The 12795-nt window shown below is 35.5% G+C and overlaps 1 protein-coding gene across 2 annotated transcripts in view; it reads left to right on the top strand.

The window, feature by feature from the left end:
* Positions 1-12795, top strand: part of LOC114649337 (calpain-1 catalytic subunit-like) — a 125766-nt gene that overhangs the window by 86659 nt on the left and 26312 nt on the right. For both annotated transcript variants that reach the window (XR_007934344.1, XM_028798843.2), the window contains exons 10-11: positions 6472-6632; positions 7755-7909. Coding sequence is in view for 1 of the 2 variants with exons in the window: in XM_028798843.2 (XP_028654676.1) it covers positions 6472-6632; positions 7755-7909 (316 nt within the window). In the remaining variant the exon portion in view is untranslated. The remainder of the gene's footprint in view (positions 1-6471; positions 6633-7754; positions 7910-12795) is intronic.

Below are 12795 nucleotides of genomic sequence, written 5' to 3' on the forward strand. Positions count from 1 at the left end.
AACGTTATACCAAATTTTGGAAAAAATACCTAAAATATATTTTAATCTTTAGTGAAACTTTTACAGATTTATTTACTCACATACATCAATATGCCAAATTCAACATTTAAAATTTTGCAATATATTTGTAATTAAAAGTATATGCAAGCACATTTTGTAAACAAATTGTCTATCCATCCATCCATCCATTTTCCAACCCGCTGAATCCGAACACAGGGTCACGGGGGTCTGCTGGAGCCAATCCCAGCCAACACAGGGCACAAAGCAGGAACCAATCCCGGGCAGGGTGCCAACCCACCGCAGATATATATATATATATATATATATATATATATATATATATATATATATATATATATATATATATATATATATATTCTATAAATTATACTTAATATATATATTGTATATTTAGAGAGAGTGTGAGTTAGGTCCATACATATTTGGGCAGTGACACAATTTTCATCATTTTGGCTCTGTCTGCCACCACAATGGATATGACATAAAGCAATCATTATGTAATTTAACTGTAGCCTTTCAGCTTTAATTTAAGGGGTTTACCAAAGCTATTGTATTAGCCATTTAGGAATGACAGTCATGTATCTGCATAGCCCTCCCATTTCCAGAGACTCAAAAATATTTGGGCATTTCACTGACAAGCTGTTCCATAGCCAGGTGGGAACAGGTCCCTCATTATTTCATTAACTATTAAGCAGGAATTGATTCCATGTGTCGAATTTGCATTTGGAGGTTGTGTCTGTGATCTCTCAATATGAGATCCAAAGAGCTGTCTGTGCAATAAAAACAAGTCATCATTAGGGTAAGAAAACAAAACAAACCCTTTAGAGAGATAGCAGAAACATAAGGAGTGGTCAAATCAACCATTTGATACATTCTTAAAATGAAGGAAGAAATTGATGACCAGAAGGTCTGGAAAACCACAGAAGACAACTGTGCTGGATGATCGCAGTCCTTGGTGAAGAATAATCACTTCAAAACATTTAGCAAAACAAGTAACACACTCCAGGAGGCAGACCTATTATTGCCAAAGTCTAAAATCAAGAAAAGACTTCATGAAAAGAATGACAGTTGATTTACCACAAGGTGCAAACCATTGGTAAACCTCAAGAATAAGAATGACAGATTAGACTTTACAAGAAAACATTTTTTAAAAGCCTGTCCACCTCTGGAACAATTTTCTTTGGACAAAGGAAAGTAACATCAATATGTACCAGAACTGTAGAAAGAGATGAGTATGGAGAAGAGAAGAAACAGCTCCTGATCCCTGAATACCACATCATTTGTGAAACATGGTGGAGGCAGTTTTATGGCATGATCATGCATTGCTGTAAATGGAAGTCAGCTACTAGTGTTTATTGATGATATGATTGCTGGCAGAAGTAGCAGGGTGAATTCTGTAGTGCATAGGGGCTATAATATCTGCTCAGATTCAGACAAATGATGCAAAACTAATAGAATGACGCTTCACAGTATACATGGACAATGATCCAAAACATACTGTAAAAGCAAACCAAGTGCTTTTCAATGCAAAGTAGTGGAATATTCTTCCTTGACCAAATCAGTCATTAGACTTCAACCCAATTGAACATGTATTTTACTTGCTGAAGACAAAATTGATGGCAGAAAGTCCAACGAACAAGCAGCAACTGAAGACAGCTGCAGTAAAGGCCTGATAAAGTATCACTAGGATGGAAACCCAGCACTCGGAGATAGCTATGGGTTCCAGACTTCAGGAAATCATTGTCTATAAAGGATTTTCAACCAAATATAGAAAATGATTGTTATATGAATTATTATAATATGCCTCGCAGTTAGGAGACCCGGGTTCGCTTCCCGGGTCCTCCCTGCGTGGAGTTTGCATGTTCTCCCCGTGTCTGTGTAGGTTTCCTCCGGGTGCTCCGGTTTCCTCCCACAGTCCAAAGACACGCAGGTTAGGTGGATTGGCGATTCTAAATTGGCCCTAGTGTGTGCTTGGTGTGTGGGTGTGTTTGTGTGTGTCCTGCGGTGGGTTGGCACCCTGCCCGGGATTGGTTCCTGCCTTGTGCCCTGTGTTGGTTGGGATTGGTTCCAGAAGACCCCCGTGACCCTGTGTTCGGATTCAGCGGGTTAGAAAATGGATGGATGGATTATTATAATAGTTTGTCCAAACACATCGGGGGGTAATGCAGAAAAATGGCTGTTGTTCCTAAAAGGCTTATACAATAGTTTTGGTAAACCCCTTAAATTAAAGTTGAAAGTCTATAGTTCAATCATGTAATGATTGCTTTATTTCAAATCCATTGTGGTGGCAGACAGAGCCAAATTTATGAAAATGATGCCATATATATGTGTATATATATATATATATACTAGCAAAATACCCGCGCTTCGCAGCGGAGAAGTAGTGTGTTAAAGAATTTATGTAAACATATATATACATATACATATATACATATATATACATATCTACATATACACATATCTACATATACATATATATACATACATATACACAGCCACATATACATATATATACATATACAAATTTACATATCTACATATATATATATACATATGTACATATATACATATAAATATATACATATCTATATATATATATACACATATATATACATATGCACATATATATATATATAAATATAGACATACATTTATACATACATACATACATACATTGACATATATATATATATATATATATATATGTATATATATATATATATATATATATATATATATATATATATATATATATATATATATATATATATACATATCTACTTCTATATATATATATATATATATATATATCTGCGGTGGGTTGGCACCCTGCCCAGGATTGTTTCCTGCCTTGTGCCCTGTGTTGGCTGGGATTGGCTCCAGCAGACCCCCGTGACCCTGTGTTCGGATTCAGCGGGTTGGAAAATGGATGGATGGATGGATATATATATATATATATATATATATATATATATATATATATATATATTCAAGGCGTTCGTAGTCTGAATCACAAACTGAATGTATGGGTGGTTACCTCCCAGGTAACGCTTATGGTTGGCCAACAAGTCAGCTAACATTCGCCACGGTGCCTTCAGTTGTGAGAAGCAGATCATAGAATGGTTGAAAATAGTTTACTGTCAAATAATGCAAAGAGTACGCGACACGTGTTTCGCCCTAATTCTTGGCTCATCAGGCGTACACACTCACTGCACTCCCTTACGGGAATCGAACCTCGGACGTCAGCGCTAGAGGCGAAGCCCCTAACATTGTGCCACGTCGTGTGGTTCGTTTATTTAACAGCATGTAGATCGGGGTAATTACATTCACGGCATTCGTAGTCTGAATCACAATCTGATTGTATGGGTGGTTACCTACCAGGTAACGCTTGTGGTTGGCCAGCAAGTCAGCTAACATCCGCCACGGTGCCTTCATTTGTGAGAAGCAGATCATAGAATGGTTGAAAATAGTTTACTGTCAAATAATGAAAAGTGTACGCGACACGTGTTTCGCCCTAATTCTGGGCTCATCAGGCGTACACACTCACTGCATATAGCCAAATTCCCGTGCTTCGCAGCGGTGAAGTATTGCTTTTAAATTTTAATTAAGAAGAAAAGAAAACCTTTTTAAATTGAGGGAAAATATACCAATAACAATTTGTTAAGGATCTGTTTTTTTGTAAAGCTGCCTTTACACAGCCTGTCCGCTGTTTTATAAACAAACCCCATATAAGGCAGTCCTTTCTCCTTGCTTAGCGGTTCTGTATTGTTTTATTGTTCATTTATTACGATTGTTATAGTTATTGTGTAGCTATTTGAGACTCACTTTTCTGTTCAGGTACCCATTTCCTTTATGTAATCCGCGGATTCTCCGCTATTTTTTGTTCGTTTATTACAATTATAGTTATTTATTGATTCCCTTCTTTAGCTGACTGCCTGCTCATACAAGGCGCTCTGCTGTTTTTTTGTGAAGCAGTCTTTACACAGCTTCTCCGCTGTCTTATAAACAAACGCCATATAAGGCCATCCTTTTTCCTTGCTTCACCAAGGAAGCAGCCTTTTCATTTAATCCACGGGTTCCCCGCTGTTTTATTGTTCGTTTATTACGATTGTTATAGTTCTCTTTGTATACCACGTTGTCAGTTCAGCACTCCGGTTGTAATATGACCAAGTCGTGCAAGCTTACTGTTGAGAATGCAACGTATAGTTGTACAGGAGAAAAGCAATCTTGCCAAACTTAATTTAAACTTACGGTTTACACCGTGCTTTGTTTCCGCCTTAGCTGCACTTATGAATATGCTTGTATGCGTCACTCGCTCGCTTCTTATTGTTTCGCTGCCTTCTCAATTGTGTAATGAATGTTTTCTTCAGCGCTTTTTGGGGCTCTTCCTTGTTTTCTACGTACTGCATTCACAGTCAGTTCACGTGATTACGTGGGAGGCATGATAACGTGATACGCAACTCCGCCTCCCACGGCCAGCGAGCTGCAGTCCATTACACTATATGGACAAAAAAGAGGTTCCAGTTATGACCGTTACGCTTTGAATTTCGAAATGAAACCCGCCTAACTTTTGTAAGTAAGCTGTAAGGAATGAGCCTGCCAAATTTCAGCCTTCCACCTACACGGGAAGTTGGAGAATTAGTGATGAGTCAGTCAGTCAGTCAGTCAGTGAGGGCTTTGCCTTTTGTCCAAGCCTTTGCGTCAGGTGTTTTGGGAGCTAGAGCATACCCTGGTGGCCACTATATATAAACAGTGGGGGAAATGAGTATTTGGTCCCTTGCTGAATTTGTAAGTTTGCTCACTTACAAAGAAATGAACAGTCTCTAATTTTTATGGTAGTTTCATTTTAATGGAAAGAGACAGAATTTCAACCAAAAATAAAAAAAAACAGATTACATAAAAGTTATAAATTGATTTGCATATCATTGAGAGAAATAAGTATTTGATTCCTTACAACTCAGCCAAAATTCTGGCTCCCACAGATTGGCTGTGTGCCCACTTGACATACAGATTACAATCAATCAATAAATAAATTACAGATATTCCTGATTTCGACTCATTATGTGTATAAAGCACACCTGTCCACAGAATCAATTTCTTCCATTCCAACCTCTCCACCACCACGGGCAAGACCAAAGAGCTGTGTAACTTGAATAACAAAATAACAAAATGAAATTCTTCGTTATATATGTAAATAAAATTGAGCAAAAGATCTATGACAGTGATAGTCAAGTTAATTTGTGGGGCTCACTGTGGCTTCAGGGTTTTGTTCCAGATGGTTTCATGGGCAGTGAGTCATTTTACCTCTGATTGATTGCATTTTTTATTGGCCATTTTTGCTATTGTTATTGGTCTTTTTACTTCTTCTGTTATACTGTGTTCTGAAAAGCACATAAGTTTGTGATTTTAATTTATAATAAATTTAGAAACGTTTGTATTTTTGCAGTATTTTTAAATGATTACATCTCTTTTGTAATTTCCCTGTTAATTTACCATTTTTGTCAGGGCCCCCTGTGACGATGCAGGTTCTGCTTCACGCTCCCATCAGCTATTAGGGAGCCCTTGACCCCAACACCGTCGGTAATGTCACCATTAGCCACAGGAACAATCACGGATGCGGGCAGTCTCTCACCTTTTCACTTAGGTGAGAAACGCCCACACCGCAGATCGCCCTGCGGCTTGCTACAGTCGCTAAGCTGCGAGCGCGGTGATTATTTATTTAAAAACAAGCTGGCTTTTGCTGGAAGAGCTGTGGACCCATAACACCATACCCCCAAAACTGAACGTGATTACTACTATAGCCACTGTCTCCCATCGTTTTTTAATAAATACTACAGGACATTAAGGATGATTAAAGGTGGATCTGACACTATAGATGTTATTTTTTACAAAGTATAGGTTGCAAGTTGTAAAGAAGACAGTAAAAGTTATAAAAACAATGAACATTTAATTCATATAAGATGTAGTTACTGTGAATTATACTTTTTTCTTCCAATTTTTGGTTCTTTCCTTGATTTTTGAATGCTTAATAGCTAAACCAATAAGTCTTTTTTCAATGCAGTACATCCCCATCCCCTACTTTTACGTTTTGAGTACTTAACCTTCTTTGGTAGACAGCACTGACATTTTCCTAGAAGAAGAGTTTAATGTTACAATGATAATTGTAATTTATAATTTTATTGTTAAAGAATAGCCCACTCTACCCAGTAGTTAAGACCTTAGGCTAAATAAAAGCTCTAAATTGTCTCATGAGTGAATGAGAATGTGTTGCTTGCATGATTTTCCCTGCTTCCTGGCTTGTGCAAACTGTTGCTGCTCCTTGGAATTTTGACTAGAAGTCAGAAACAAAAAAACATGTATTTTTCTTTTTGTTATACTTCTTGAAGTATGAGACATGTCATTCATTACAGGCACATATATATATATATTTTTTTTTTTTTTTTGTTACAGGATGGACATTGAGGACTTTAAAAATTATTTTGACACTGTTAATATTTGCAATGAGTCTCCTGGCTTTTTGGACTCTAATGCCAACAGCATCTGGACTGAATCTACTGGCAGTGGAAAATGGATCAGAGGAATTTCAGCCAGTGGATGCTTAACTAACTCAGGTGTGGAAACAATAAAATTTCAAAAATGTTCAAAAGTTCTGGAATGATCCTTTAAAATTATATTAAAACCAGCATTATCATTTATTATATATGAAATGTGTTTTTTGGTTAATTTCAATTAGTGGTCTCAGAAAATGAATAGACGAGTGGAAGAATTAAATATGTAAGTTTGTAGAAAAATAAGATGTGAGGTACTGAAGTGAGCAAATAATAACAAGTTCAATCCAAAATTTCTTGAGGACATTATTGAAAAGAACAGATGTCATTGCAATATAAAAAACAATGACAGTACTAAACATTCACACTTTAAAACACTGTATTTCACAGCCATTTTACAATATACAGTACATTCAGCTTAGTATTAAGTTCTGTTTATCAGGTATGTCTGGCTGTTTAGCCATATGTATACCTCTCAGATTGTTTTCAAAAAATGTGCTTTTGTTAATCTAAAGGAGTATAAGGGTCAGATCTTTAATGTTCTCACAAAGCTATAAAGAGAAAGTACACGGGTATAAAAGAAAAAGTCTGATGTCATTCCTGAAATGATAATGCCCAAACTTTTGTTATCAGGCTTGTCCATAAAAAGATCCTACCCCAGTCACTCGGTAATAGTGTTTTAGTGCCTTTGTAATATTTGTATGAGGCTGTACCTGAAGTTATATCACTTAGGGTTGTTTATCAATGGGTTTGAGTTAAAGGTGTCAACTGCACTATTAGGATTAGACCTAACTAAAGAACATTGTTCAATAGAGAATAGCATGTGTTTAAGTTTACTGTGGAATTCAGTGTTAACTAGTTATTTGGTTACATATTTACTCACCATGTATTTGTTTTTGAGTGGCATGTTGGCACAGTAGTAAGCACACACAATCCATATTAAATTAAGAGTTCCATTTCAGATTAAGTTTAGCACCTTGCTTGTATACAGTAACATGATATCTGTTAAAATTTAAGTGATGAAATAACAGAACTACTGAAATGGAAGGGTACCACTGTTGGTAGTAAAATGAATGAGGAACATTTTTCAGCTTAATGTAGGAATGTTAAAAATGGCAGGAATTTTATAATGCATAGTTATATTAAATCAACAACAATTAACAATCAACTAATTTTATAATTTAGACTCATTCTGGATGAATCCTCAATACAGAATATCACTTGAAGATGCCTCAGATTTAGAATCATCATACAATGTAGTTATATCGCTTATTCAGAAACCACTACACAGAAAACGATGTCTGTCTTCTTTTCTTCATATTGGCTTTTATATTTTTAGGGTAAGTATTTTTCATTTTTGACTGTGTCTTTATTTACTTTGTTTTTTAAGACACAAATCTTTAATACAGAGCACAGGCAAAGTGAATTCATAAATAAATACATAGGAGATTTACCTCATCTTTAGTTGCAGACAAAATTTACATGATGTTAACTAATAAAAGAGGCATAAAAATGTGGTTTATATTTTCTTTTCTTCTCTTGTCATGCTCATATAGTTGAAATATCTTTGTAAAAAAAGGCTGAGGTCCAGATGACTTTTGTGAGATGCTACTTTTAAGAATCACCCTTTAGATACACTATAAAAACTTTACAAAGAAATACAGGAGATAGTTTCAAAAAAGAACAAATGCAATTTTATAGTTGTTGTCTGCAGGAAGGCGGTGTTCTTGAAACTTTTGAACTCCTGTTGTAGCTCTTGTTATGTTCCATTTTACAATGAAATCCTTGTTTAATGCAAACTTTTTACTTTTTATTTATTGAATCTCTTAGAAAATTAATGCGTGCAACAGAAAAATTATTAAGTTTAATCTGAATGAGAGATAGTATAATATGTCTTATTGATGTGTGATGTACACATTGTAATATAACCCTGAACTCAATATATTAATTAAAAAATTTTTAAATAAGAATAAAGGCTGCAATATTCCGTAGATAAATAGGACTTGATTTTCTTTATATGTACGCAAATTATTTACAAAAGCATCACTCTTTGAAACATGTCTGCATTTTATTTTTCAAGCATTTTTAATTATCTTAGAGACATATAAAATTACAAGTAATTCTCAATGTAGCCTCCCTGCTTCTCAGTGCACATACAGTATGCTAACAGTCTAAGAGCTTCTGAATGTATTCACATTTTTTTTTTGCCAAGCCAGTAACACACTGGTTCTTTTAATTTTTCATCACCTGTAAATTGACGATCTTCTAGTTTTAATGCAATTTCCTCTAATGCCACTCTTCTCTCAGTGGAAATGATGGCTCTATCATTGACCTGCTTCTTATCCGTGGTTGATGCTGATGGTTGTCTCAAGTGCTTTTAATTCACTTTATCTGTCCAACCACTTCTGAATATCCCTATATTACTCAAGGTACAGTATTGGCCTCATCCTTAGAGTATAGAGAGCTGAAATTTTCAGCTTATTTAACATGTTCTATCAACAAAAATTGCACAACTCTTCTCTCTTCTTTGGTGCTAACTGAAAGACATACAGTCATGTTCAAAAGCAAATCAAAAACACTGACTGCAAGGTAACAGTAACTACCACAATACTGAACCTTGACTTTGAGGAAATCTTGTTCATTTTATCACAATAAACTGCTTCAGCTGCTCAAGATTTGTCAACTGTCGTACAAAAACAGACAGTTGTGAGTCTTGCCACAACCTTATTATTTGGTTAACTTCTGGATATTACCTAACAGAAATTCTGATTTTCTCCTCCAGAATAGTAATGATGTATAATTCTTAGTAGCCTTGTTGTTAATAATAATCACCCACATTCACAGAAAAACAACTCAGGAAGCAATATACATCCACAATAATTGACAGTGGTGGTCCATGTGAGGTTTTCTCCAAACTTGGTATTTTTCTGGTTGCTGTCAAAAAGATAACTTTAAGGCATATATTTCCAGATAAAAGTCATCCAAAAATATATATGGTCACCCAGATTTTCTTCTTTTCAAACTTAATTTGACCATTATTTTTTTTCTTTGGCTACTTCCCATGAGTACAATTGCTAGTCAGCTTATGTCATGTTGTTGAGGTATGAATATGGGCATTCAGACAAAAGAGTACATAAGAAATTTGATAAACGAGAAGAGACCATTAAGTCCGTCAAGCTCATATGTTCAGGTAATTGCTAAGATGTCCTCATATCTCATCCAGAGACTTCTTGAAGTTTATCAAGGTTTCTGCTTCAATTATATGGCTCAGCAGTCTGCTCCAAATTCCCAAAACTTTGTGTAAAGAAGTGCTTTCTGGCTTCAATCCTAAATGTTCTTCCCCTTAATTTCCAATGATGTCCTTGATTACATAATTTATTATCAGGTTGAAAGAATTCTGCTGGATCTATTTAATCAATGCCTTTAAGAATTCTGAAAACTGAGATTAAGTCTCCTCTGTTTAAGACTGAACAGGTTTGATATTCTGAGTCTGTCAGAGAATGACATATCCTTAAGTTCTGGGACGTACTTAGTTGCTCCTCTCTGCCCAGCTTTACATGCTGAAAGAGGTCTGTAAATTCCCAAAAGTTATCCGGGGAGTTCATTTGCTTATGGTGCTGAATTTTCTCTCTATATATGTTAATGACAGTGCAATGAAAAGCATAATTCTGTATTGTTTCCTGTTTGTGAAGGTGAATGTCATCTTATTACAAAGAACAAAATGTATTATTAGATTATGAATAAAAATGACGTAACATATATGTATACAATATCCACTTTCCGCTGTGATAATTGTTCTCTTAGACATGATAAATGTTTTTTTCAGTCTTTGGCCATAATATCTGCTACCAGATGTTCCCCTCTTTTTGGGATATAAAGAATTTGTTTTTGCCATTTAATTTTAGGTTGGAAATTCTTTTAAGATAGTTGAAAATATTTTGTATTTTTATCAATGCCATTGATAAAGTAGTCGTATTGTATGTGTAGTATTATCCACTTTTAATATATATAATTTCGTCTATTTTGGGGATTTACAGGTGAGGATTTTGACCTTTGATTTTCATGATCATGACTATTTTCTACTTAATTGTCTACTGGCTTCTAGTGCTGACAGTAATCCTTGGACACTTTCCTTGTCCTCAACAAGTGGTTTTTGATACTTTACTATGGAGGACCAGTCTGAGACGTATGGTGCATAACATCACTGTCATGATGGGATAAAATATCAGCACCATGCACTTCTTGGTCAACCAAATTTGCATATAATGACAGATGTCTGATTTAGTGTGTGCCTCACATTTCACAATAAAAGAATTTAGGGCTTCTTCCAATATAGTGTTTTTATTACTCGCTTGGAGGCAGATGTTACCCAATGATGACCAGCTTAACAGCATCTCTTCTCCTGGTCATTTCCATACAATTACCTGTTTCAGTCTCAGACAACAATTCAATGGACTTTATATTGTTATTATTTGTTTTTGTTAGCTATTAAGATCACTTTGTGTTTAACATCCATCCATCCATCCATCCATCCATTTTCCAACCCGCTGAATCCGAACACAGGGTCACGGGGGTCTGCTAGAGCCAATCCCAGCCAACATAGGGCACAAGGCAGGAACCAATCCCGGACAGGGTGCCAACCCACCGCAGGACACACACACACACACGCACACACACACACACACCAAGCACACACTAGGGCCAATTTAGAATCGGCAATCCACCTAACCTGCATGTCTTTGGACTGTGGGAGGAAACCGGAGCTATATACAGTATGTAAATGCAATTTACTGTTAATACATTAGAGATATCAATCTGTACAGGTGCTCTGAATCTGTACTCAGTGAAGAGTCCACTTTAACAAAAGCATAAGTGCCTGTGTATTTGTCTGGTTGTTATGTCTTTGTCACTCCAAAAAGAAGGCGCATGACAAACATTTTTAGTCATAACATGCATTGCTTTTAATATTCCAATAGATGGTGCATTAAATTCATTACATTAATTACATTTGTTACATTAAAAACAGTACAAAAGCACTGCTTTTTACGAATCCCGTACCAAATGACATGTAACAGAGACACACACAATGCATTTTAACCTGTCTTAGATGGGTAGCACAGCTAGTCTTATATATAAACGTCTACGTGTGGAAGTGTGTGTGTCTGTCGAGGAGGCCCGGAGGTACGAGGCTACAGCATACAGCTCAAAGGGCCGGCAAGGCGGCCCCAAGTTAATGAGCCGGAGACAAACTTGCTTAGCCGGTAATACACAAGCGAGGCGAGCACATCTGCAAAACGAAACCTCAGAGAAGAGAGAAACTCACTTACCCGCTGATAGACAAAGGGGGCGAGCACGTCTACAAAATGAAACCGCTGACTCTACGTTTGAATTTTTTTTCTGATGACTTCAATAGTTTCTAGGAGCCCGGGCTGTTTACAGCATGGGCTTACACAGCTAGTACTATATAAAATAATATAAAATATATTTATGTTAAAGTTAAAACTAGTTTAACTTAAGAATATGTTTGTATTAAACAAAAAATGTATTGTAAATATAAAATGGAAAACATAAAACTAAAGATCCAAAAACTTTCAAACAGTACTGTAAATAAATTGGCATTGTTATTTTGCATATATTAATATTGTTTGAAAATTACTTGAGTGAAGTTCAATTGCCTATTCATTTTCTGTTGCAACATATGGCTTAATTCAAAATGGACATAATGCATGCTGGAAAGAAAACTTGGTCAAACAGATCTGTGCAGGATACTTGTTCTGGAATTGCTATAATGGTGTGCTACATGTCTGTTTTAGAGCAAATCCTGTTCCAAAAGTGCAAATGAATAGATTGAAACTGTTAAAATTTTACATAAAGCACAACTTGTATGTTTAAGTATGTTTTAAAAGTTATATTTACCTCTCTACATGTTTAAATTTAATTATGTTAATCTCAGTTAACATAAAATCAATTTATTGCAGTAGTTTATAATTCTCCTGTTATTTGTCAGAAGAAGATGGTGCAAATCATACGTTTAGGCATATGTTCCAACACATTTTCAAAAGAGAAGGCTACAGTATATTGTTAATTTTTCTCTACCTTCCCTGCAGTTTAGCATTTTGCAAACTTTGTTGGTATTTTAGGTACAGAATCTATATCAAAACAAATTTGATTTGGATAAGATATATTATAGAAGGCTTTCCTTTAGTTAAATAATATAAAGTCCAAC

The sequence above is a fragment of the Erpetoichthys calabaricus genome, chromosome 3 (genome assembly GCF_900747795.2).
Source record: "Erpetoichthys calabaricus chromosome 3, fErpCal1.3, whole genome shotgun sequence".
Classification (NCBI taxonomy): domain Eukaryota; kingdom Metazoa; phylum Chordata; class Cladistia; order Polypteriformes; family Polypteridae; genus Erpetoichthys; species Erpetoichthys calabaricus.